The sequence below is a fragment of the Coenobita brevimanus genome, chromosome 54, assembly GCF_032717465.1.
Source record: "Coenobita brevimanus isolate Jiangsu-jjx chromosome 54, ASM3271746v2, whole genome shotgun sequence".
NCBI classification, from domain to species: domain Eukaryota; kingdom Metazoa; phylum Arthropoda; class Malacostraca; order Decapoda; family Coenobitidae; genus Coenobita; species Coenobita brevimanus.
Genome location: NC_137007.1, coordinates 35,603,713 through 35,629,142, shown reverse-complemented (window position 1 = coordinate 35,629,142; position 25,430 = coordinate 35,603,713). Strand labels below are relative to the sequence as shown.

At 43.0% G+C, this 25,430-nt stretch overlaps 1 protein-coding gene across 1 annotated transcript in view; it reads right to left on the bottom strand.

The window, feature by feature from the left end:
* Window positions 1-25,430, bottom strand: part of LOC145401090 (uncharacterized) — a 361,735-nt gene that overhangs the window by 20,835 nt on the left and 315,470 nt on the right. The window contains exons 2-6 of the mRNA XM_080273462.1: window positions 18,877-18,975; window positions 14,428-14,600; window positions 12,725-12,879; window positions 4,663-9,211; window positions 205-4,575 (exon numbers count right to left, since the gene is read on the bottom strand). Coding sequence (XP_080129588.1) covers window positions 205-4,575; window positions 4,663-9,211; window positions 12,725-12,879; window positions 14,428-14,600; window positions 18,877-18,975 — 9,347 coding nt within the window. The remainder of the gene's footprint in view (window positions 1-204; window positions 4,576-4,662; window positions 9,212-12,724; window positions 12,880-14,427; window positions 14,601-18,876; window positions 18,976-25,430) is intronic.

Below are 25,430 nucleotides of genomic sequence, written 5' to 3'. Positions count from 1 at the left end.
CACTTCCTCCTTGACCTCCTTTACTTCCTCTTTGACTGCCTTCTCTTCCTTAACCTCCTCCTTCACTACCTTCTTCACTTCTGTCACTTCTTTGATTTCTGTCACCTTCACTTCCTCTGTTACTTCTTTTAGCTCCTCCTTTACTTTCTCTTTCACTTCCTCCACTTCCTTTGGCTCTTCTTTTGCTTTGACTTCTTCCTTCACTTCTGTCACTTCCTTGATTTCTGTCACCTTTAGTTCCTTCACTTCCTCTTTAGGTTTCTCAGGCACTTCCTTTTCTTCCTTAATTTCTTTCACTTCTTTGACCTCCTCCTTCACTTCCTTAACTTCTTCCTTCACTTCTTTAATTTCTTCCTTCACTTCCTTAACTTCTTCCTTCACTTCTTTAATTTCTTCCTTCACTTCCTTAACTTCTTCCTTCACTTCTTTAATTTCTTCCTTCACTTCCTTAACTTCCTCTTTCACTTCCTTAACTTCCTCTTTCACTTCCTTAACTTCCTCCTTCACTTCCTTTTCTAGAACTTCCTTCACTTCCTTAACTTCCTCCTTCACTTCCTCGGTAATTTCCTCCTTGAGTTCGGCAATTTCCTTTGTGCTGACATCACTCTTTTCGCTGATGTCACTCACTTTCTTGTCCATCTCAAGGGTAACGTCTTCGGCCTTGGCACTGACGTCACTCCTAGCGCTGATAGAGATGTCACTTTTGGGGGACAGGGAAGCCGGCGTCTCGTCCACTGGCTTCGCGGTGACGTCAACAGTGAGACCTTCTTCAGTGACTTCCTGTTCGATTTCTTCCACCACTTCCTTAGTCACTGTCACAATCTCCTCCACCGTCTCCTTCACCGTGACATCTTTTCCTAACGCCATCTTCCTCCTGACTTCCTCCTCTTCGGTGATCTCTGTAACGGTGATGTCCTCCTTTTCCTTGAGGGGGACTTCTTTCGTGACTTCAGGTCGTGGTACTTTGTCGATTTCGTCAATCAGTTCGTCTGGTTTCGTCAAGTCTGGTCTCGTCTCGTCTGGTTTAAGTTTTTCGTCTAGTCTTGTGGGTTCGGTCACTTCGGTCTGTTTTATGATTGTCTCTGTTACTAGTGTCTCTGTTACTCCTTTTAGTTTCTCGTCAGTTACTTTCTCTTCTACTGTTACTTCTTCCTTCGTTACTTTTTCTTCTAGCGTTACTGGTTTCTCCTTTGTTACTTTCTCAATTTCTTTTTCCTCTACTACTAATTCCCTAACTTCCTTATCTTTAACAACCTTCTCTTCTATGCTGATTTGCTCCTCTACTGTTACTTTTTCCTTTGTTACTTTGTCTATTTCTTTTTCTTCTATTGCCGGCTCCTTGACTTCCTTTTCTTCCTCTTCTATACTGACTTCTTCCTTTTCTATACTGACTTCTTCTTCGCTGCTGATTTCTTCTTTTTCTTTTGTGACATCGGGAACTTTCTTCTCTTCTTCCACCTTCTCCTCAACTGGTTTTGTAGGGGGGACTTCTTTGGGAACTTCCTTGACTTCCTCCTTGACTTCTTCCTTGATTTCCTCCTTGACTTCCTCCTTCTTGACGTCGAAGGAGATCTCGGTTAGCTCTACTTTGACATCTTTGGATATTTCAGTGACTTCTACTTTGACATCTTTTGGTATTTTCGGTACCTCCTCCTTCTCCTCCTTGATTTCCTTGACTTCTTTCAGGTCAACCTTTTCCTCCTTGACTTCTTCCTTGACTTCTTTCAGGTCAACTTTTTCCTCCTTGACTTCCTTGACTTCTTTGAGCTCAACTTTCTCTTCCTTGACTTCTTCCTTGACTTCTTCTTTGACTTCTTCCTTGACTTCTTCCTTTATTTCTTTGACTTCTTTGAGCTCAACTTTCTCCTCCTTTATTTCTTCTTTGAGTTCAACTTTCTCCTCCTTTATTTCTTCTTTGACTTCAACTTTTTCTTCTTTCACTTCTTCCTTGACTTCTTTGAGCTCAACTTTCTCTTCCTTGATTTCTTCCTTGACTTCTTCTTTGACTTCTTCCTTGACTTCTTCTTTGACTTCTTCCTTTATTTCTTTGACTTCTTTGAGCTCAACTTTCTCCTCCTTGATTTCTTCTTTGACTTCAACTTTTTCTTCTTTCACTTCTTCCTTGACTTCTTCTCTGACCTCTTTGACGTCTACCTCCTCCTTTAATTCCTTGAGATCTACTTTTTCTTCTTTGACTTCTGTAACTTCCTTGACTTCTTCGACTACTTTGCGGTCAACAATTTCCTTTACTTCTTCTTTGACTTCTTTGAGGTCTACTTTCTCTTCTTTTACTTCTTCTTTGACTTCTTTGATTTCAATCTTCTCTTCCTTGACTTCTTTCTCAATTTCTTTGAGGTCAACTTTCTCCCGCACTTCTTCCTTGACCTCTTTGAGTACGACTTCCTCTTCCTTCACTTTTTCCTTTAGTTCCTCCTTGACTTCCTTAAGGTCAACTTTCTCCTCCTTGACTTCTTCTTTGACTTCTTTGAGGTCAACTTTCTCTTCCTTGACTTCTTTGACTTCCTTCTCTACTTCTTTGAGTTCATCAATCTTCTCCTTTGTGACTTCAGTTACTGTAGTGATTTCTGTGACTTCTTTTGTGACATCAATCTTTTCCTTGGTAGGTGCTTTGATTTCTTTTACCTCTTTCAAGTCAATTTCTTCCACAATTTCTTCTTTGGTGACGTCCTTGACCTCCTTTTCTTTCTCCACCTTTTCTTCCTTGACTTCTGTTGTAATTTTCGTGATGTCAACCTTCTCCAGTTCCTCCTTTGCCGGTACTTCTTCCTTGAGATCTGTAATTACTTCCTCTTTCTCTTCCTTTGTGACTTCCTTGAGTTCCTCGATTGGTTTCTTTGTAATGTCAACTCTTTCTTCAGTTATTTCATATTCTGCTACTTCCTTCTCTTTGGGTTTCTCTTCCTTCTCTGTTACCTCTTTAGTAATGTCAACTCTTTCCTTCTCCAGTTGGGTGATTACTGTTGTGACTTCTTTTGTGATGTCTACCCTCTCTTCCTTGGTTACGTCCACCTTCACTTCCTTCTCTTTCGTGATGTCAACCTCCTCTTCGACCTCCTCCTCTGTTACTTCTTCTTTTGGTTTGGGGATTTCCTTTTCTTTTTCGGGTATAATCTTCTCTTTTGTGACATCAACTGTTGTGACTTCCTCTACGATCTCCTTGGTGATGTCCACTTTCTCCTTGACTTCAACTTCTTCCTTGGGTACGGGTTTCTCTTTTGTGACGTCAACTGTTGTGACTTCCTCTACAATTTCCTTCGTAATGTCCACTTTCTCCTTGACTTCAACTTCTTCCTTGGGTACGGGTTTCTCTTTTGTGACGTCAACTGTTGTGACTTCCTCTACAATTTCCTTCGTAATGTCCACTTTCTCCACGACTTCTTCTTTGGGTACGGGTTTCTCTTTTGTGACATCAACTTCTGTGACTTCTTCTTCGACCTCCTTAATGATGTCCACTTTCTCCGTGACTTCAGCTTTGAGTACTGGTTTCTCTTTTGTGACATCAACTTTTGTGACTTCTTCTACGATCTCCTTCGTGATGTCCACTTTCTCCGTGACTTCAACTTCTTTGGGCACGGGCTTCTCTTTCGTAACCTCTTCTACGATCTCCTTCGTGATGTCAACTTTCTCCGTGACTTCAACTTCTTCTTTGGTTACGGGTTTCTCTTTTGTGACATCAACTTCTGTGACTTCCTCTACGATCTCCTTGGTGATGTCTACTTTCTCTGTGACTTCAACTTCTTCTTTGGTTACTGGCTTCTCTTTTGTGACATCAACTTCTGTGACTTCCTCTACGATTTCCTTGGTGATGTCTACTTTCTCCGTGACTTCAACTTCTTTGAGTGCTAGTTTCTCTTTTGTGACATCAACTTTTGTGACTTCTTCTACGATCTCCTTCGTGATGTCCACTTTCTCCGTGACTTCAACTTCTTTGGGCACGGGCTTCTCTTTCGTAACCTCTTCTACGATCTCCTTCGTGATGTCAACTTTCTCCGTGACTTCAACTTCTTCTTTGGTTACGGGTTTTTCTTTTGTGACATCAACTTTCGTGACTTCCTCTACGATCTCCTTGGTGATGTCTACTTTCTCTGTGACTTCAACTTCTTCTTTGGTTACGGGCTTCTCTTTTGTGACATCAACTTCTGTGACTTCCTCTACGATTTCCTTGGTGATGTCTACTTTCTCCGTGACTTCAACTTCTTTGAGTGCTGGTTTCTCTTTTGTGACATCAACTTCTGTGACTTCCTCTACGATCTCCTTCGTAATGTCCACTTTCTCCGTGACTTCAACTTCTTCTTTGGGTACGGGCTTCTCTTTTGTGACGTCAACTGTTGTGACTTCTTCTACAATTTCCTTCGTAATGTCCACTTTCTCCGTGACTTCTTCTTTGAGTACTGGCTTCTCTTTTGTGACATCAACTTTCGTGACTTCCTCTACGATCTCCTTGGTGATGTCTACTTTCTCTGTGACTTCAACTTCTTCCTTGGTTACGGGCTTCTCTTTTGTGACATCAACTGTTGTGACTTCTTCTACGATCTCCTTCGTGATGTCCACTTTCTCCGTGACTTCAACTTCTTTGGGCACGGGCTTCTCTTTCGTAACCTCTTCTACGATCTCCTTGGTGATGTCTACTTTCTCTGTGACTTCAACTTCTTCTTTGGTTACGGGCTTCTCTTTTGTGACATCAACTATCGTGACTTCCTCTACGATCTCCTTGGTGATGTCTACTTTCTCCGTGACTTCAACTTCTTCTTTGGTTACGGGCTTCTCTTTTGTGACATCAACTATCGTGACTTCCTCTACGATCTCCTTGGTGATGTCCACTTTCTCCTTGACTTCAACTTCTTCTTTGGGCACGGGCTTCTCTTTCGTGACTTCCTCTACTATCTCCTTTGTGATCTCCACTTTCTCCGTGACTTCTTCTTTTGGTTTTGTGACTTCTTCTTTGGGTACGGGTTTTTCGACTTCGATCTTCTCCACCTTTTCAACTTTCTTTTCCGTGATGACCTCCTCCTCGACCATCTCCTCCTTGACGAGTTCCTTGTAAGCCTGGTCTTTCTCCATCATCTCGGTGATCTCCTTTTCCTTGACCTCAACTTTTTCCTTGACTTCCAGTTCGTCTACTTCCTTCTCCTCCAGGTCTCTTTCCTCCTTCTTCTCAACCACCTTCTTTTCGATTTCTGGTTCTTCGTAGGGTGTTATCACCTTTGCTTCTTTCTTCTCGTCCTTCACAATGGGCATTTCCTCTGCTTCTTCCACTTCTTTCTCCTCCTTCTCTTCTTTGCGTTCTTTGGCGACCTTTTCTTGGACTTTGAGTGTGATTGCTTCCTCTTTTTCTCCCAGAGTTTGTGCAATGTCTTTCAAGAGTTCGGTTTTGTCTACTTTTTGTGTGACTTCTTTTGTGACTTCGACCACCTTCTCCCCCTTTTCAAGGACCTCCTTCACCGCGGTGGTCTTGAATTCCTCATATTTGGCTTCAAACTCGTCTAGGGATTTTGAGACTTTTTCCTCTTTTGAGATCTCAGCCTTTCCTCGTTCTTCCACCTCCTCTTCGCTCACACTCTCCTTCTCCACCTTCTCCACCACTTCCTTTACGATTTCCTTCTCGTGTTTCTCCACTGCCTTCTCCTCCCTGAGCAGTAGTTCCCCTTTGACTTCAACAGCAGGGGAGGTAACGCCGATCTCTTGGATGGGCATTGCTCCCTCCTCAATATCCTTCTCATAGATGTCGCATTCGATGGACTCCACCTCCTCATGTATGGGCAAATCGTCAACTTCGTCAGGTGTTTTGATTATCTCCCTCGGATGGACAGGTGGAGCACTGGGCTTGAAGATAGCCTCAGGTAATGACGTAGGAACAGGTACGGCTCCCTCCTTGGGCGGGCTTGGTTCCTTTGGCTCCTTGACCTCCTCCTCCTTCGGTTCGACGGATGGGAAGCCGAACCCAGTGACCAGACCCCGGATTGGCTTTTCGTATTTCTCCTTGTATTCTGTGTGTTTGGCACTGCTTGGTAACGTGGCATAGACGTCTTTGTCTTCTGCCTCGATTTTCTCGTATATGTCTTCGGTTTCATGTTTCTCCTCGTGTTTGATTAAGTCCTCTGCTTTCTCTTCAACAGGAGAAGCCATCTCTTCTTTCTTGAGGATCTTCTCGGCCTCGTCTTCTTTTTCTTCAATGCTTACTTTTTCTTCTTCCTCGGCAACTTCCTCCTCCTCCTCCTCCTCTTCCTCCTCTTCTTCCTCTTCTTCTGCTGCTTCCTCTTCTTCTGCCACTTCTTCCTCCTCTTCTTCTTCCTCTTCAGTTTCTTCCTTTACTTCTTTTACCTTTTCTTCCTCCTTAACCTCACGCTTCACTTCTTTCTCCTCAGCTTCCTCTTCCTCTTCTTCTACCTCTTCTTCTTCCTCCTCTGCCTCTTCTTCCTCCTCCTCCTCCTCTTCCTCAGCTTCTTTTTCCACCTCTTCTTCTATCCTGTCCTCCTTTTCAATGTGTTCTACGACTCCTTCTTCATGTAGTATTAATGAATCCTTCTCCTCCTCCTCAAGATGCTGTTTGTCAATGATCTGTAATTCTTCCTCATCCAGCTTGATTTCCTGGACGCCGGGGATATTGGCAATGTCTGAAATCCTGTCTTCCTCGTCTTGCTCTGGGGCCAACATGAGGTCTTCTGCTTCCTTGAGAGGGGCGACGATTTCCTCAACGTCCTCTCTGTCTGCAGCAGCTTCGACCACGGCTACTCCTGATACAGCTGCAGCCAGAACTCCAGCTTTTACAGCAGCACCGGTGATTATCTTCTTCATGGGTTCTTCTGGTTTTGGAACTGGTGGCTTTTCGATCTTTTTCGGCTTTGTGGGCCTCGTGCTTGGTGTCGGTTTGGGTGCAGCTGCTCTTGCTGGTGGAACCCTTGGCTTCACCTCCCTCTTTGCTGCTTCGGCGGCCTTGGCAGCTCTGTTTCTGTCGTCAACTAACTTTTTGTGTGTCACCTCTCGTGCAGTAGTCGTCGTAGTGACTTTGGTAACTTTCCTCTCTGCCTTGGGTGCTTTTGGGACGGGTGGCTTAGGTGGCCTAGCTTCGGTCACTGGCTTCTCCTCCGCCTTCTTGGCCACAGGAACTTTCTTGACTCGTTTCTTGATTTCAGGAGTTGCCGGTTTCTTGGGAGCTGCTGCGTCTTCTAGTTTGGGTTCTGCCTTCTTGATCTTTCTAATTTTCCTCTCTTTTGGTTCGGCCTTCTTCTCCGGTACTTCACCCTCCTTCTTCTCCTCTTCCTTGCGTTCTTTCCTCTCTTTCCTTTCAACGCTTCTTCTCTCTCTGACCTTTCTTTCTGCTTTTTCTACTTTTTCCTCTCTTCTTACTCTCCTTTCACCCATGTCGATTCGAGATTCTACTTTTGGCTTTCGGTACTTTCTGGGCCTCTCAGGAGTACCAATTTCTTTGGGTTTCTTTTCCTTTACTTTCTCCTTTTCTTTTTCCTTTTCCTTCTCTTTTTCCTTCTCCTTTTCTTTTTCCTTCTCCTTCTCCTTTTCCTTCTCCTTCTCCTTTTCTTTCTCCTTTTCCCTCTCAATCTCACGTAGTTTCTCCTTCTCCTTCACGTCCATAATTTGTTCCATTTCTAAGGAGGATTCTCTCTCCTCTCCTGTTACCACACCAGATTCTGCTGATACGAGTGAAGCATCCTTAACTTCAGTTGTTTCAATTTCTGACAGTTCTTTGGCTTCAGTCGTCTCTAAAGATTCTATTCTAGTTGTTTCAGTGATTACTTGCGTGGTTGTGACTTCCCTCTGCTCCGCAGAGACTTCGAGTTCAATCTTTGTTACGGGGCTAGGGATTTCTTTGGCAGGTTTGGTATCTGTTGTGTCTGGTGACTTCTCTCTTTCTTCTCTGGCTTCGGTGACTGCTGCAAGGGTCGTTGTTGTGATCTTTGCCTCCTCAGTCGCCTTTGCTATGGACTCGATTGTGACGTCTACTCCATTCACTTTGTCTTTTGTTTCTTCCAGCTCTGTCCTCACCTTCTCCTCCTTTCGGTCTTCATGTTTTTCTACCTTCTCTTCTCTCTTTATTACCTTCTTTTCTACCTTCTTTTCCACCTTCCTTTCCTTCTTGGCTTCTCGAATTACCCTTTGTTCAGACCTCTCCATCTTTAATCTTCTCCTTTCCTCACGGCTTATGGACCTTTCATGTCTTTCCCTCTTTATCCTTTGTGTGGGAGGCGAGGGGCTGATTCCTTTTGCTGGCTTTGTCTCAGCAAGCAGCTTTTCCACCGTCTTGGTCTTTCTCTCTTCTGCAATTGCTTTGATGGATTTAGCAGAACAGGTGGGATATTTCAAGTACTCAAGGTTGCGAAGTCTTTCAAGGCCTTCGATGATTTTGTGTTGTGGGGTGCTACCAGGGAAGAGAATCCTAGTAATTGTATCACAAGGGTCATTTGGCTGCCAGATAACCAGGGCACAAATGGACGTCAAGTTGGTGAGGGGACACGGGAACACCTTGTCTCCAATCTTGTAGTTAGTGAAGCCCATGTCAGAGGCGATCACTTCATTGTTCCACCTCTGCATGAAATCTTTGACTTCCTTGCTGTCTCTAGAAGGGTTTATCACATACATGTCTAGTTTGCCATGGCCAACCTTGTGGTATAGGTTAATTGGCTCCATGGCATTGTCTCTGAAGCAAAGGTGAGGTTTTAGGCTAATCCGTCTAAGGTTCTCTCTTAATAGGTGACCCTCATCCCATAAATTGATAAGAAGTGGGTCTCTGTCTTTGTCGCCATCGGGGGACTTTAAGGTTCCAGCTACGTTGCAAAAGGTGTGTCCGATCTGGGGATAGACCGAACTGAGTGCTTTTCTTCTGATAACATTTGTGATGCCCATAAGGTTCGAGCTGTTGAGTCTAGTGATAAGGACAGCATCTAATCTATCCAGGTGTCTCGTGAAATCCCAGAAGCAGGCCTTGTAGTTGTAGCCTCCATCCACGAGCATGTTGAATCCGTTGACGCCGAAGAGCGCGGAGTCGCCTTGCCCTCCTGGAAACACGTATAGAGTAGGACGGGAGAAGCGGATGTTGCCCACGATGTCTGAGGGCTCCAGGAGGTCCTCGAGGGACGTGCTGTAGAGGAATTGTGACAGGTACCGGACGAAGGTCGAGATGCCGGGGGTCACCTCGATCTTGTCCTCTGGGTTGACGGTCACGCGACATAGTTTGCTGCGGAAGAGAGATCGGGAATGAGTGTTTGTTCAGGGTAAACAATAAACTGGAATAGAATCACTAGGGAAAAGAAACGATGATGTAATACCGGTAAGTATTTTGGTAAAGAGAAACAACTGCTGCAGAAGATAGTTTGGGAATGATATTTGGTTGGGTTAATCAGAAGAATAGAATAGAATGGCCTAGGAAAAGCAATGAGGATTTAATATCGGATGTATTATAGTTGAGCGAAAATATGACTGCATGTTTGTTCTGGTTGTGGTGAAGTACAATAACTTGAGAAAATAGATTATTACTGAATATAGGTATGTGGACTGGTTAAGTAATAAGTTGGGACAGACATGAATGTCTGAGGAAGAGCAATTTTGAATATTTTTGCGTTATTGTCAGTCGCTAGTCTTCATACGCTGCGTTAGCTACTCAGTATATTTTTTGGAATAGAGTTTAGTATCCAGAATTATCACGAAACTGCAAAGGCAAAGTATTATACTATCATACCTGTTTTGTCAGCCTAAATATCGGTGTAATTTAGAATTATATACCCTATTTTTTATTCTGATGTTGCACTGTTTCGTATATTGACCTCACCTTCTTTTTCAGGTTTGTGTGCTTTCATATTGTCGTTGGGCGCCTACGTGAGTACTGTTATTTTTATTAATTTATTTTTTAAAAGAATATATTAGTAATTCTCAAACTTCGACTGGCATCATTAGAGAGAATAGTTTCCTGCCAAAATCGTAATTGTCCAACCTTAACACAGCTATATGATTTCTTATGATTTGAATTTACGTCAATAAAATTATTTCCACAATTACATTCTTCAAAAAACACCTGGAAATTTATAAGTACCGGTAGTTTTTAGTCTTAATCAAGATAGGAAGTGAAATTTTTGACGAAGAGTAAATGTGACTGCCAGGAGTTTAGTGGTTGGTGTCTAATTATATCGTTTATTTATTTATTTATTTATTTATTTATGTATTTACGCTTTGTCCTAATTATAAACATACCTCCAGTTATGTGTTTTTGATACTTCGTTTCGAAGGCGTGAATAGCAAACGAATGGAGATATGGCCCATTTTTCGCAGGGCATTTGATGGATATTCTCGTACGCTGTGTTTTTCCCTTTTCTTGATATTGTAGCATACTCAACCCGTTGTATTATACTGAGAATAAGATTAGGATGATCATGATAATAATAATAGTAATGATGTTGATGATGATGATGATGATGATGGATACCTCTCTCAGTGTGGGGTTAACTGTTTTCGAATACCTGTGAAAAATGATAACGACTTATGGTGTCAGACCTACCAGCCTACCTCTATGTTAATTACATACACACACCTGTCGACACTCGCTTTTAATAACTGTCTGTCTACAAACATATCAACTTTTGGTGTCCTGTCTATCTGTTAACTTATCTCTCTACCTCCGCATTTCATTCGGTCTACACATGTCAGTCACACAACCTGCCTGCCTGACTGTTTAATCACACACCTGCCCATTTTGTGTTTCTTCGGACTCCCTGCCTCTACCTTTACATGTAGTCTTCACTCGTCTGTCTTTCTGTTTATTCAGTCATATATTCCTGCCGACTTTGTAATTACTTCCATTTTTGTCCGCGAGTGGGCCTCCATGTCTTTTATTTTTCCTGACTTGACCTTTGCACCTGACGCTCACATGTCTGTTTTTCAGCGTGCCTGCTTGCTCATTTAGCACCGCGCACCCACTGACATTAAAAACCATTCATCTACACTTGCAGACTTATCATCCGCTGCCTACTTGCCTACCTACCTATCTACCTACGTACCTACCCGTCTCCGCCTCTTCATCTAGCCAAAACACCTGCCCTTCAATTTGCCTACCTTTCTGTCTAATTATCCACAGCTGGCCACATTGTATTCACCTGTATTTTTACCAGGGGAGGCCTCCATACATGAGCGTTTGTTCTGTGTCCCTACCTTCGCCCTTTGCCGCTGCCAACACATGTCTCTCTTTCAGCATGTTTACTTGTCTTGTTAATGACATATCCCTGATGACTTTAAAAGCCGTCCGCCTACACTTACAAGTTTGTTCACTTGTTCCCTAACTTCCTACACATCTGCCTCTCTGCTTGTGTGCATATATTTCTACAGTACTTACCTATCTAATTGCCTGCCTGCCTGCTTGCCTGCCCACCTTCCCCTGTACATTAGGTCTTACCTACCTGTCCACAGTCACGTCTTGCTCTTTTCTCTCCCTTTGTATCTACCTGTATGTGCCTTCCTGCCTACCTATCTTTACCTACCCGCCTACCTAAATTTACCTTCGTACTTACCTAATCACCTAGACCATCCAACCCATCCATATACTTATCCTCGCTCTCCTATATGCCTGCCTGTTACACAACCAATCTTCTCTTTCCACCAGCCTGTCTTCTCAACCGTGAAACGACCTACGTGTGGGTAAATTGAGTGGGAGGGATAACACACGAATGGACTTTAGTTTGCTATTTCCTAACATGTCAACCCACATAGAACCCATCCACTATTACTCCAAGGCCCGTATTGTCGTTGAGTACGGAAGCTTCCAAACACCTCTTCCTTCGCGATTTATTTTTGGATAAGGCTGGTTAATATCCTTTTGTACTTTCTTCATGCAGTGTGTGGCGATATTTAAAGGATTTCATATACCATTTATGAGGACAGTAATAATAAATGGGATAGGAAAAGGTGTTAGGGAGCTTCCTTAACCAAAGAGGACACGGTCCCAAAGTTTGTAGAGGAATATGAACTGTAATTTTTTTATTTTCCTTCCCAGTGTATCTACAGTACATGTTAATATTGACTCTACCCACGTGCGTTTATGAGTCAGGCAACTGGTTTGTCTCTTTTCTTACTATCCGCCTTCGAATCTACCAGCTTCTTTGTCTACCCGTCCACTTCAGTGCTATATTCCTGTCCTTTACATACCAACCTATCTACCTCACTTCCTTACAAATACCTATCTGGTTCACTTCATATTACATACCTGAATGCTCATTTACCTGTCCGTCTCCCTCCCTTTCTGCGACATGTCTTCATCAGTTCATATACCTGCATACCTACCTATCTACCTCTGCTACATACCTGTCAACTTTCCAATTTACGGTACATATCTAGTACCTATCCTACTTGCTACCTCTCTCTCTTGTGTACGCCTCCTTGATTCTCCTTCTCTCGCTCTTGCCTTTCTCAGTTCCACCCTTCTCTGTGTCTCTTGTGTTTCCTTCCCTTAGTATTTTTTATTTCCTTTTGTCTCTCTCCCTTGTAACTCTCTCCCTCCCTCCTTCCGTCCAACTATTCTTTCATCTGTTTCTTTTTCCTCCACACTCTTCTGTTTTCTCCCTTCCTATAGTCCTTCTTCCCGTTTCCCTTCCTATGTTATCTTTTCCTCCTTGCACTCTGTCTTACTTCTTCTCTCTCTCTCTCTCTCTCTCTCTCTCTCTCTCTCTCTTTCCCATTCCCCCCCCCCTTCCCACTCCTTACCCACCTGAAAGACTCCCTGGCCAGGTAATGTGTGGACCAGTGGCCTTCGGGAGCACAGTGAATGTCAATGGTGATGCAGTTCTCGTAGGCGTGGAGTACCCGTTGCACCTCGTACTCTGTGAACGCGGCCACTAGGTCTGCCACGGAGAAGGTGCCGTCCTGCGAGAGGTTGAGGGATTAAGTCGATTAGAAGACTCGGGAACAAGAGATGGGTGGAGAGGAACTTCTTTTGAGAGGAGACGTAGGTTAGAAAATGGCTTGGAGAGGATCAAAAGCTGTACCCTATCATTTTATATTAACCCTGTCATCTTTTTGGGAGGCGTTGATTATATGTTATGGGATAAGAGGAAAGTGTTCGGGCAAAATCAACTCCATACGACTGTTTGCTACCACTAGCGTCGTTTTCACCATGTGTCTGTGGAGAAAATATCTTCTTGTAACAATTTGGGAGTTGTGGTTTGGGAGAGGAATGAGGCTAGAGGAGGGATGGAGAGTACAAATACCTAATGCCGTATTATATTGAGGGGGTTAGATTGGAGAGGATATAAAGGAGAGTGGGAGAACTGGATAGAAAGTAGGAAGGCATTAATAAAGAGGAGAGAGGATGAAAAGCGAGAAAATGTCAGAGCGATAACAGAGAAGAGAAGAACTAAACAGGAAAGATGAAGGAAGGATATACGCGAAGAGAGGAAGGGACTGAAATTGGCGTATAAGCGAAATGGATAACAGAGAGAGGGAGGCCTGGACAAGAAAGAAGTGAATAGGTAGAGAGGAAGAGCGGGTGAGAGTGGAGAAGAAAGAAAGCGAGTTCACAGAGAGAGACCTGCAGAGGAAAGAAGGCAGGAAAAACAAAAATAATAGGTAGGGCGGAGGAAACAGAGGTTGAAGAGGAGGAGAGTTGGAAGGATAGAGGGAGGGAGGTGGACAGAAAGGAGGAATAATGAAGTGAATGGAGAAGACAGGAAGAGGATGAAGAGGAAGAAAGAAGCGAGAGCAGAGAGATAAAAAGATGGATAGGAAGTAAACACAGTGAAAGTAATGGGTAGGTATAGTGGGCATTAGCGATGGAGATGGTTAGGTAACTGATAAGAAAGGAAAGGCTTCTGAGAAGGTGACTTAACGAGGTGATTAGAGAAAGCAATTAATGTGATTAGAGGTGCTCGAAGAAGGTGATTAAAGGAAGTAATTAAAGAGGCAATTTAGGGTCATTAAGGAAGGCATCTTGAGTGAAAATTGAGTAAAGGCACAGAATATTCATCAACTTTCACTGGGAGAGGTTTATATCGGGTGACATCGTTTAGTTTTAATCGAGGTAAAAATATAAGTGTGCCTAACTTAGCCGCCAAACTGCATCGTCAGTCATGTAAAAAAAACTTCACGTATCGTAAAATCAGATACATACTCAGTTGTATTATCCAGTCATGCAGTATGTACAACCCTTCACTCTTATATTGCGTAACCATCTTGCATATTTACCTTCACGGCACCCCCCCCCACACACACATACATACACACACGCACACGTACATGCGCAAGTTCCCTTTGTTAGAGGATCACACCAATTATATTTTTGTACCCACCCACGCACACGTCGTCACAAACCTACACTCATTCATTAATTCACTTATCACCTACACCCACATCCACACTCACACGCACACCCACATGCACACCCACACGCACACCCACACCCACACCCACACCCACCTGGAGCATCCAAGAGCCGGATCCCGCGAAGGCATACCCGGCGTGGATGATGTGTCTGTGTTTGGTGAAGGAGGAGAGGAGGTTCTTCAGGCACTGCTGCAGGGTGTTGACCTGGGGGTGGATCAACACCTCTGCAACGAGGTTCTCTGTAGCGTACTGGATCAGACGCTCTCCTGGAAAAAGTAGAAGATATAGAAAAATGAAAGAATAAATAAAAAATAATGATAAAGAGATTATAGATCAAGTACAGTCTTGCAGGCGTGGAAGAAGGGGTTTTTTAGTTATTGAGAGTATCATGACGAAGGTTTGTACATTTAATTTATGTGCAGAAAGCAGGAGAGATGTAACGATACAGAAATAATGCCACAAAGATTCTTGGGTGGAAAAATGAGAGTATAGACTGCTTACATTCTTGCAGAAGGCGTGGGTTGATTAGTGGCTGAGAATATTATTTCTACAAGTTGTTACAGAAAGAGGGAGAGAAATGAAGATACAGGAATGTTGGTATGAAGGCTCCTGGATAGAGAATTGAGAATATAGATTGATCACACCCCTGCAGAAGGCGTGGAAGGAGAGGCTACTTAGTGGTTGAGATTGTATTAGTGATAAAGGTCTTGTAGGCCATATAAACTTAGCTTTGAAACAGGAATGAATTATTAAGATGTAGACACGATGCCATAAAGGTCTGTTGTAAAGAGAGGTCATGGAAGGAGGGGGTAGCTATACCCTTTTCATCATAACTACCCAGAGTTTCGTCCATTTGCTGCATATTTAACATAGCCCAGTAAAGACAATACAAGGTCTCTGCTTCCTTTTCACGGCTTTTCTTCGTGACTAGCATCATATTCTAGTGTTTATTTCTTGTTACAACTCGGCATTGAAGATGGTGAGACGACAGTTTTAGGCCAAATTATCGAGTAAAAACAGTATAGCTGACAGGAATGTGATGATGGAAAGTGTTTGGTGAAAGAGGATGGTAGGTTCTTGAGGCAGCGATGCAGGGTGTTGTCTTGAGGGTGAATCAACATCTTTGCAACAAGGATCTAGGTAGCACACTGGATCAGACAGTCTCCTGGATGCACAAGGCAAGGAAGAAGGGATTAGTTCGTTGTGTAAAATGTCACGAGGAAGGTTTGCGTATTTAGATTCACTAGAGAAATGATACTACGTATCTTTGTGAAAAGAAACGAGAATATAGATCGATTACATTCCAGCAGAAGGCAGGGAAGGATAGATTGTTAATGGATGTAAATGTGATAGATGAGTGTATGTAACATCACTCAGATTCATCAGAGAAATAGCGAGATAAGTAAAACTGCAAAAATGTCATTTACATTGACCTGTTCACCAGCGAAAGACATGGAAGGAGCGATTATCCACTGAATATGAAATGAAAAATAGGTCATCAACCTGTTACCGTCGGCTTGTAGTCATTAATACGTCTTAATACATTCTGTTTATTTTCACCCTACAGTACTGAATAATCCTGCAACTTATAGTAAATATCATGTATGGCTGCATGAAACTGGACAAACTTTACCGGAATTATGAGAGAAGAATGAATCACGTTGGTTGGCAGTCAAATCGACCCTCAAATCTAACTACATTTGCCCGTCAACCGACTTGAAAAGGGGTTTGGGTCTTGGTCAGTTTAGGGCACACGCGTTAAAACATCGTCACGCATAAATGGATACGCTAGCAAACCTACTAATTAAGGAGAATTTTGCGTGCCACTTTATTTTACGAGTGGATGGCCAGATGGTGGGACGCGCTTGAGTGTTGTGTGACTTGGCCTCATTAATTACACGCTTGGTTAACTAGGATATCGGTGGCCGTTTGCTAACCACAGCCATAGGCATAATTTCTACTGATAGTCTTTCCACCCGATGCTAGTGCTCTGATGTAATTTCAGAATTCTCTCTCTCTCTCTCTCTCTCTCTCTCTCTCTCTCTCACACACACACACACACACACACACACACACACACACACACACACACACACACACACACACACCTGCACAATGCGTGTAAGGAGGAATTAGCTGTGGTTCGTGGGTAATTTAAGGTCATTGAATGGGGAAATTGAAAAGCAAAAAGATAGATCACACACGATGGTCAATATAACAGGTAAAACAAAAATAGTGGAATATAATATCGCAAACGCTCTCCCTCAAGGTGTGGAAGATGAGTTTAGCTTTTGAGAATAAGGAGAGAAGTTCGTAGGTCCGTTTAATATGAGAGGTCTGTCCTAAGATGAATTAAATTGATGGTAGGTAAAAAGACGTCATCATGCCTAAACTAAACTGTAAAATAAATCGTCGAGCTGAAGGAATAAAGGGACGTTAGAAGAAAGCTTAGACCGTGGGATCAGCTGCTATAAGAGGGGTAATTTGAGGTTGTGGGTCATTAACCTCTTTACTGCGATGACGTCGTTTTTTTTCTTTTCCTTCTTCTTCTCCTTGTGACTCTCGAACGGATTATTTGATACAGTTTAGGAGAGAGGGGTTTTGCAGTGAAGAGGTTATTGGAGGCTGTATATAACCCCTTCAGTTCGAAAAGCCTCTCCATAGCTGAATAAAAACATCTGATGGTAGCTAGAACAGAATATAAATAACACAGAAGAGGAAGAATTAGGTGACTGTGAATGGAATGTGACATATTGGCCTGGAGCAAGTGTGGAAGCGGGAATTATACTCTTTTCACATTTACTTGGCCCTGATTTTCATCGTTTTACAGCTTATTTTTCATTGCTCAGTGGCAGTAACAGATAATGGTGCTTTTCTACATTCTTCTTACATCACTTCATCGTGACAAACAAAATATTGTAGCATTAATCCATTGTTACAGCTCAGCATTCGAGTTGGAGAAATGGCAATTCTAGGCCAAGTTAAAGTGAAGAGAGTATATCAGCTGACAATCGGATGATGGGAATTTGTTGGTCACTTTTTTTTAACTTGGCAAAGATCCGTAACGCATTTCTGCTCGGTTAATGGCCAAGTGTACTCAGAATGTAGGATAGCTTTGACTAGTAACCAAGGAGACTCATCCGTACCTCATAATTAAGGCTTAACGAATTTCACACAACCGCGACTTATATTGGAGTTGAAGAGTGACCTAGTTCCATGAGATGAAAGTAAATCAACTGTAGTTCCATTGACAAGAGGGGTGCCTGTAGTGAGTAAAATCGTTTGCCGCCAAGTAGTCCATCAACCCTCGATTAGGAGTTAATTTCACTGTGATGATGTCCTTTTATTTATTCATTGGTTTATTCATTATTACATATTCAACTATGGAAAGGCCTGAAGTATTGAAAAGATACATCAAACCGTTCCAGTTCCTAAACTTTCTCCAAACTGGACAAATTATTTAACACACCCTCCAACTGACGGCGTTCTGGTTCTGGATCTGTATCAGTCCATATTAAGTCCACTGTAAGACATCATTACACCAAAGGAGTTAAAGGAAAAGGCAGTGGAGAAATGGAAGTGGTGAAGGAGCGCGGAGTTAGGAGGGAGAATAGGTAGAGTAAGAGGAAAGAGGGAACAGAGAATCAGAAACCAATACTGTATTGGAGATGGAAAGGATAGCACTTCGACAGGTGGATAGCTTCCTATTATTATGACAGTGTTCATAATAATAAAAATAATAATAATAATAATAATAAAAATAAAATATATGTTGTAGATATACTGTAGGAAAGTGCAGAATTACGATAATGTGAATGGGTTAATGAAAGGCGAGTAGAATTTTTGATGACAGATGTAGAAATAGGTAGGTAAGCAAAGTAAAATAAAAGCACATCCTGTGACTGAAGGCGGTAAGCAATTTGATGATAGATCAGGTATATATGTGACAATTTTTTGTGATTGATTATAAAGGTAACATCAAGTAACACTTAAAAAAAAATTACAATGGGTTTAAAATTATATACGTAACAGTAAACAGACCTTCAATAATTTTGATGAGAGGCCTTAATTTAACTCTACAGAGAAGACTTAGTTATGTTTGAATAGTTTTTTTTTTTTTTTATGTGACCGACTCCGGGCATAGGCCCCACAGCCCGCTTTCAAGGCCCAGTAGTCCTCCTACGTATCGTACACCTCTACATGTTACCACTTCGGCGCTAACACCCACCGTCCATACTGAATACATGCTAGGGCTGTCTCATACAAGACTGGTGTATTGGTATTAGCGGGGGTATTTTTACGACATGTTGACGGGTCTTTTGGTAAATGAGTAAAGTTTGATTTTTCCTGAATTCAAATCCTTAAACTGTTCCCTGCCCCCAGTGGGATTTGAACCCGGGTCCGTTAGGACTGTAGGCTAATAGTGCTGATGACTGATTCTGATTTACCCTTCGCGGTAACTGATACATTTGTAATCGACTCTGATAAACTGTGAAGGACTGGACTGTAGCAATAGGGATGGTTTTTGGAGTTATGACTCACCTCCCTTCTGTTCATCTCCTTCCAAGTTGAGCTCTGCAATGTTGGAGAGCTCCTTGTGAATGTCCACGTGTGCCTTCTCCTCGTCCCAGGAGAGGAAACCTGCAGGGGATCAGAAAGGAAGTATTAGGTGAGGGACTGGAAATTGAGTGGTGTCAGTGCCAGCGGTAATACAGAATATCATAGTGTGATATTATGTAAGGGAAGATATTACAAGGACAAGAGATGCTTGAATGAAAAATTTAAAAACATGTCTGCGTATATTAATAAATAAGTAAATAAATAAATTAAAAATAAATAAATTCATGTATACACTCGTATAATCTGTGTACATATAAACTGTCTGAATCATCACAAATATTACGCCCGATGTTTACACACTCACATACGAAGGTTCAGTAAGGCAGCTAATCCCACGTATTAATAAATTTCTGATAATTGCAAACAATCGTGATACAGGGTTTATGAAAAAAAAAATGCTGTAATTATGAAACGTGACAACTCTCGAGGCCCCACACAAAGCTTTTGCGCTAATAAATAATGTTACGTGGTCATCCGGGATTAACACAGCATAACAGTATGTAGTGGAGCATACCAGGTAAAACAATAATAAACTTAGGCTGTGGATGATATGGAAGTTTAAGAGCGAACAGATCTGTGAGTGCAGAGATATAATGGGTAGATTTCGTGACAACTAGAGAGCCCACTGACCCCTCTTTCCCCAGAAACACACACACACACACACACACACACACACACACACACACACACACACACACACACACACACACACACACACACACACACACACACACACACACACACACACACACACACACACACACACACACACACACACACACACACACACACACAAGTTTACTCCAGCGTCACCCCTCAAAACAATGGGGTAGCACTAAACCGCAGTTGTTACACTAAATATAACAGACAGTGCCATAGGAATATTATAAGTAGATAGATAAAGAAATAAATGGGTAGCTTGATTAACTGACAGATAGAAAGATAGACAGATAGATAGATTCCCCGGTGTATCTGCCTAGTACACGACCCTAGAAACTTTGAAGGAAGACATTGCAGGTATGGAGTGGCAATCAGAGTGAGAGTTGTTGCAAAAAGGCCAAGACGAGAGACCTGCACGAGAGATTGCATACAAATTTCTCTCTCTCTCTCTCTCTCTCTCTCTCTCTCTCTCTCTCTCTCTCTCTCTCTCTCTCTCTCTCTCTCTCTCTCTCTCTCTCTCTCTCTCACCCACTTTTCTCTCACCCCTCTCACGTGCTGCTCCCCATTTCCTTCCTGTTCATCTCCCTCTTCACTTTCCCTACCCTCCTATCACTTGCTCATCTCCGTCTCCTCTCCTTTTCTCTCCTCTCCTCTCCCCCACCCTCCATCTCCTCGCCCTTCATCCCGGTGGACCAAAGATCTATAATCCTACCCCTCCCCTCCCCTCCCCTTCCCTCCCCATCTCTTCTTTCTCCCTCTCCCTCTCCTTCTCTAGCACTTACTTGTATAGGCCTATTCTTCCCGTCCCCTCTGATCTTTTTTTTTTTTTTGTAATTTTTGTGATGTATTCAAACTGTCATGGTAGATTTCTCTCTCTCTCTCTCTCTCTCTTTCTCTCTCTCATCCACTTGGCCCATTTCTATCCATCTCTCCCTTTCTGCACCTCCGACTTTCTCACTTCTCCCCCTCTCCATCACTTTCTCTATTTTCTTCCACACATCCTTTGCTTCGTAACTCCACTTCATCTCTAATTTTCACCCCTTTCTTCACCACTCTTCATCTTTCCTCCTACTCCCTTTTCATATTTGTCTTCCCTTATCCACTTTTTCACTTCCTCCACCTCTTCATCATTTCTTCCTTTCTTCCTGTACCTCTCCATCTTTTCTTCCCGCTTTCCTCAACTTCGTCGTGCATTCTTCCTCCATCTCTCCCCATCTTCCTTCATTTCACCTCTTCTTCCCTCCTTCCTCCCTCTCTCCCTCCACTTCTTCACCAGTCTCTCCATCCTCCTCCACCTCTCCACCTCCCTCTCCACTCCTGGATCGAAGAAGGCGGTGGGGAGGAGAGGCACAAGACGCTAACAATAACACCACATTTTCTTCACCGTCTTGAGGAGAGAGAGAGAGAGAGAGAGAGAGAGAGAGAGAGAGAGAGAGAGAGAGAGAGAGAGAGAGAGTTATGTCATGAGGTGCTCTCGGTCTCTTGGTCACGGTCGACCTATTTCACACCAAGACGTTCTCTCTTTCTCTCTCTCTCTCTCTCTCTCTCTCTGTAAGTATGTACGAGAATATATATATGTAGGCAATATATGTATTCTTGTATGTATGTATGTATGTGTATGCATGTATGTGTGTAATGTATGTATGGATTTGGTGTGTATCCAGATTTATTTATGTCTGTCTTTCTATCTATAGCTGTCTGTCTGTCTATCTGTCTAGCTGTCTGTCTTTTTGTCTGTCCGTCTGTCTGTTATTTGTTTGCTTATCTAAATGTTTTTTTCTTCGTTTTTTTGGATTCTCACCCTCTCATCTCCTTTCATCAGTTTCGTCATCTCTTCCCCCTTGTTTCTCTTCCTCTTTCCCTCTCTTTTCCTTACGACTTCAGTTTTCATCTTTATTTCTCTTTTTCTCTCATCGTCCTCACCGCATCACGTTGTCCCCTTCACTCTCTTCCTTTCCTTCTTATTTATCTCTCATTTGCTTTCCCTTCTTGGCTCACTCCCTTTTCCTTCCTCACTTTTTCTCTTTTCTTTTCTCTCCATCTTTTTATAATTCCTTTCCTTTCTCCTCTTTTCGTAACTCACCTTTCATGATCTACCCTCACGTCCCCATTTCCCTCTCCCCTCTCCTTAACTTTTGCCCTCTCACGTTTCCTCCCCTCTCTCCACCCTTCTCCTCTCCCTCCACTTCACCATCCCTTCATCCTCTTCATCTTCCCTCCCTCCACCTGTCTCCACTTCGCTCTCCTCTCGACTCCTCTCTTCTCCCTCCACTTTACCTCCCCGCTCTCCTCTCGTCACCCCTCCTCCCACCACTTCAGCTACCCTCCCTCCACTCCTGCATCCCTCTCTCCTCTCCTTTAACATCATCTCTTTCCCCTTTATTTCTTCTTTCTTCCATCTCCTCTTTTCCTCCCGTCTCTCCCTCCTTCTCTTCCTACTTCTCCACCTCTCCCTCTACTTCTGTTCCCCCCATTTACTCTTCTCTCACCCATTCCAGTCACCTTTCTCTCCCTTGTCCCAACTCCCCCCCCTTTTTCTCCCTCTCTCCCTCTTCTTTCTCTCTGCCATTCTTTACTGCTTTCCTCCCTCCTCTCTTTCTCCCTCCTTCCCTCTCTGTTCTTCTCTCCCCTGTCCCTCCCTATTCTAATCTCCCCTCTTCCCCATTATCTTCTCTCCATCTTGCCCTTCTCCCATTTTTCCTCCCCCTCCTCAGCCCCTTCTTTCTCTCCTCCCCCCTTTCCCTTTCCCTCCTTCTTTCCTTCCCTCTCCCATCTCCTCAGTCCCATCCCCTGCTGGTGAGAAAGTCAATTTCCTGTAAAATTCAGATTCAAGAATATTTCATGCACTAAATTTTCACCACAAGGAATATTCGTACCCTCACCGTGTACTAGTGATAGATATTTGCACCAACACCGTTTTCAGAAATAGCTATGCGTCCCTGTACCGTGTTCCAGTTACGTATATGTTGTCCCTGCACTGTTTTCAGAAATAGAGCCGCACCTGTACCATCTCTCTCTCTCTCTCTCTCTCTCTCTCTCTCTCTCTCTGTGGTAATGTAAAGAAGGTTTGGGAAAGTTTTTTTTTAGCATCAGAATAAATAAACCCATTCTGCATGTTTAATTATACGAATATATCAAATTAATTTCAAAAGAGGCCTTTCCTAAGTTAATTAAGACTGTCTCAAACCATCAGGAACAAAGTTATAAAGCCGTCACAAGATTCCAGTGGCTTAAGCTTTTCGTGGAGCCGTAACACTGGATTATGCAAAACACGAGAGATTCAGGATACCCAGGAGGCTTGATTTTACATTAAGTGGTGTTATGGGTTTGTGAGATTGATGAAAGCCCTCATGATATTATACATACTGTAGAGTCTTTATTTTACTCTTTTTTTCTTCCTTGGCCTAAAATTGCCATCTCTCCATCTAAAATGCTGAGGTACAAGAACAGATTAATGCTGGTTTATCAAGCTGCTTAAGAAAGTGGATGTTATGTAGTTAATAGTAAATATGATGACAGTATTTATTAATCTAGACACTCGTCCTAAATGAAGGGGAATGTGTTATACAGGCTGATTAACCCTTTCAGCACAATGACGTACTCTCCACCAGTCGGTTGTATTCAGCAAGAACCTTTTTTAGCGAAGGAGTAAATAGAATCAATATCTAACCCTTCTTGTTCGAAAAGGAGAAGAAAGTCGTCCACAGGTAGCATGAATAAAAAAAGACACCATGGGATTGAAAAGATTAATACTGAATTTATAGAAACTGATTTTAGCCTATGCAGAAAAAAGAAAAAAAATGTAAATTAAAAGGGAAGTGGGGTAGGATAAGTGGTGAGCAGCGACAAAGACCGTAAGCAGGACGAGGCTCAGTGGTAAAGAAAAGCCACCTCCTCAGTTGTGACTTGGAAAAGAAAACGAAAAAAAAAAAAGAAAGAAATACACACAATGAGAAATATATTGAGATGGTTTGGCCCTGTGGAGAGGATGGAAAACGAGAAAGTACAGAGGAGAGTGTATGTGAGTGAGGAAGAGGGAGACCGAGGAAGAGATGGAGGGATGAAGTGGAGAGGCAAATGAGAGAGGAGGGTGTGAGCTGGGGAGAGAGTAGCGAAATGGCAGGTGACAAGGTGACATGTAGGCGATTTGTTTGTGGCCACCCAGTACGGGATTAAGACGTCTGGCTGTAGATAGAGAAATAGAAAAATATTAATCTATGGCGACATGAATTAAACACTGAAGGAAGCACACAGAAAGACTTGCTCACACACACACACACACACACACACACACACACACACACACACACACACACACACACACACACACACACACACACACACACACACACACACACATACAGTCTCTCTCTCTCTCTCTCTCTCTCAAACCGAGGTAATTGTTTTCCCCTCCCTCCGGACAGTGCGGTTAATAAAACGGTAATTAAAGCAGCCTACGCCGCCCTCCCTCATAGACGCCTTGCACGACGTGATGTGGGGAGATGGGGAGGAAAGAGGACAAACGAAGGAGGGAGGAAAGAGGAAGATGGAAGGAGGAACTAGGGAGGAAAAGGGAAGAGGGGAGAATGAAGTGGAAGAAAGTAAACAAAGGAGGAAGTTGGGAAGGTAGGAGGATATAAGGATGGAAAGGAGGAAACAGGAAAAGGAAGGCGTAAATAAGGAAAATAAGGAGGAAATAAGTAAAGGAAGGCGGAAACAAGGAAAGTAAGGAGGAATTAAGGAAAGTAAGGGGAAAAAAGGAAAGGAAGGTGGAAATAGGAAAGGAAGGAGGAAATAAGGAAAGGATGGAGGAACTAGGGAGAGGAAGAAGATGAGGAATTCGAGGGAGGAAGGAGGAAGGTGGAAAGGATGAGGGAAGGAGAAAGTAGAGAAGAAGGAGAAAACTGAAAGGGAGGGAGGAGAAAAGAGCGATGATGAGGTGTTAGGAAGGAGGAAGGTGGGTAAGAGGAAAGAAGTATGGAGGAGGGAGGATTAGGAAATGGAGATGTTTTCCTCCCTCCCTCTGGATGGTCTGGGTAATAACGCGGTAATTAAAGCAGTCTACGCAGCCCTCCCTCATAGACATCTTACACGCCTTGATGGGCAGAAGGGAGGAACTCTGAGATGAGGAATTAGAGGGAGGAGGGAGACAGTGTGAAGGAAGGAGGACGAAGAGGTAGATGTGGAGAAGAGGAAAGAGAGAGCAGGGAGAAGGGGAGGAAGGAGGGATTGGAGGGGAGAGAAGAAGAAATAGAGGAAGGAGTATAGATGACAAGGGGAAAGGAGGTCGTAATTAAGTAAGAGGTTGGAAGGAAACTGTCAAGAGAGAGGGTAGGGAGGAAGAAGAAGTGAAGGAGAAAGAAGAAGGGGAGGAAGGAAGGAGTAATAAAAAAGTGAGAGGAATAGGGAACTTGTGAGGGAAGAAGAGGTGGGAAGGAAGGGGGTGGGATGGATGGAGGAAGTGAGGAGAGGGAGACGATGAGGAATCCGGAAGAGAAGGGAGGAAATTAAGATAAAGGAGGAAGTGGAGAGAAACGAGGTGATGGAGACTGGGGGGGGGGGGAAGGATAGAGACAGAGAGAGGAATCTGTAATATTTTTTCCATTTCATATTTCATAGTTTCATTTTTTTTCCATTTTTTTGCGTTTTCCTGTTAAAAATATCGATCATAATCTGTCTTAGTCTCTTATTTAACTTTAATCTCTTTAGTTGTAGCATCCTTTTAACTTTATTTTGTTATTTGTTCACCTTTATTAATTCTCTGTCTGTCTCTGTCTGTCTGTCTGTCTGTCTGTCTGTCTCTGTCTGTCTGTCTG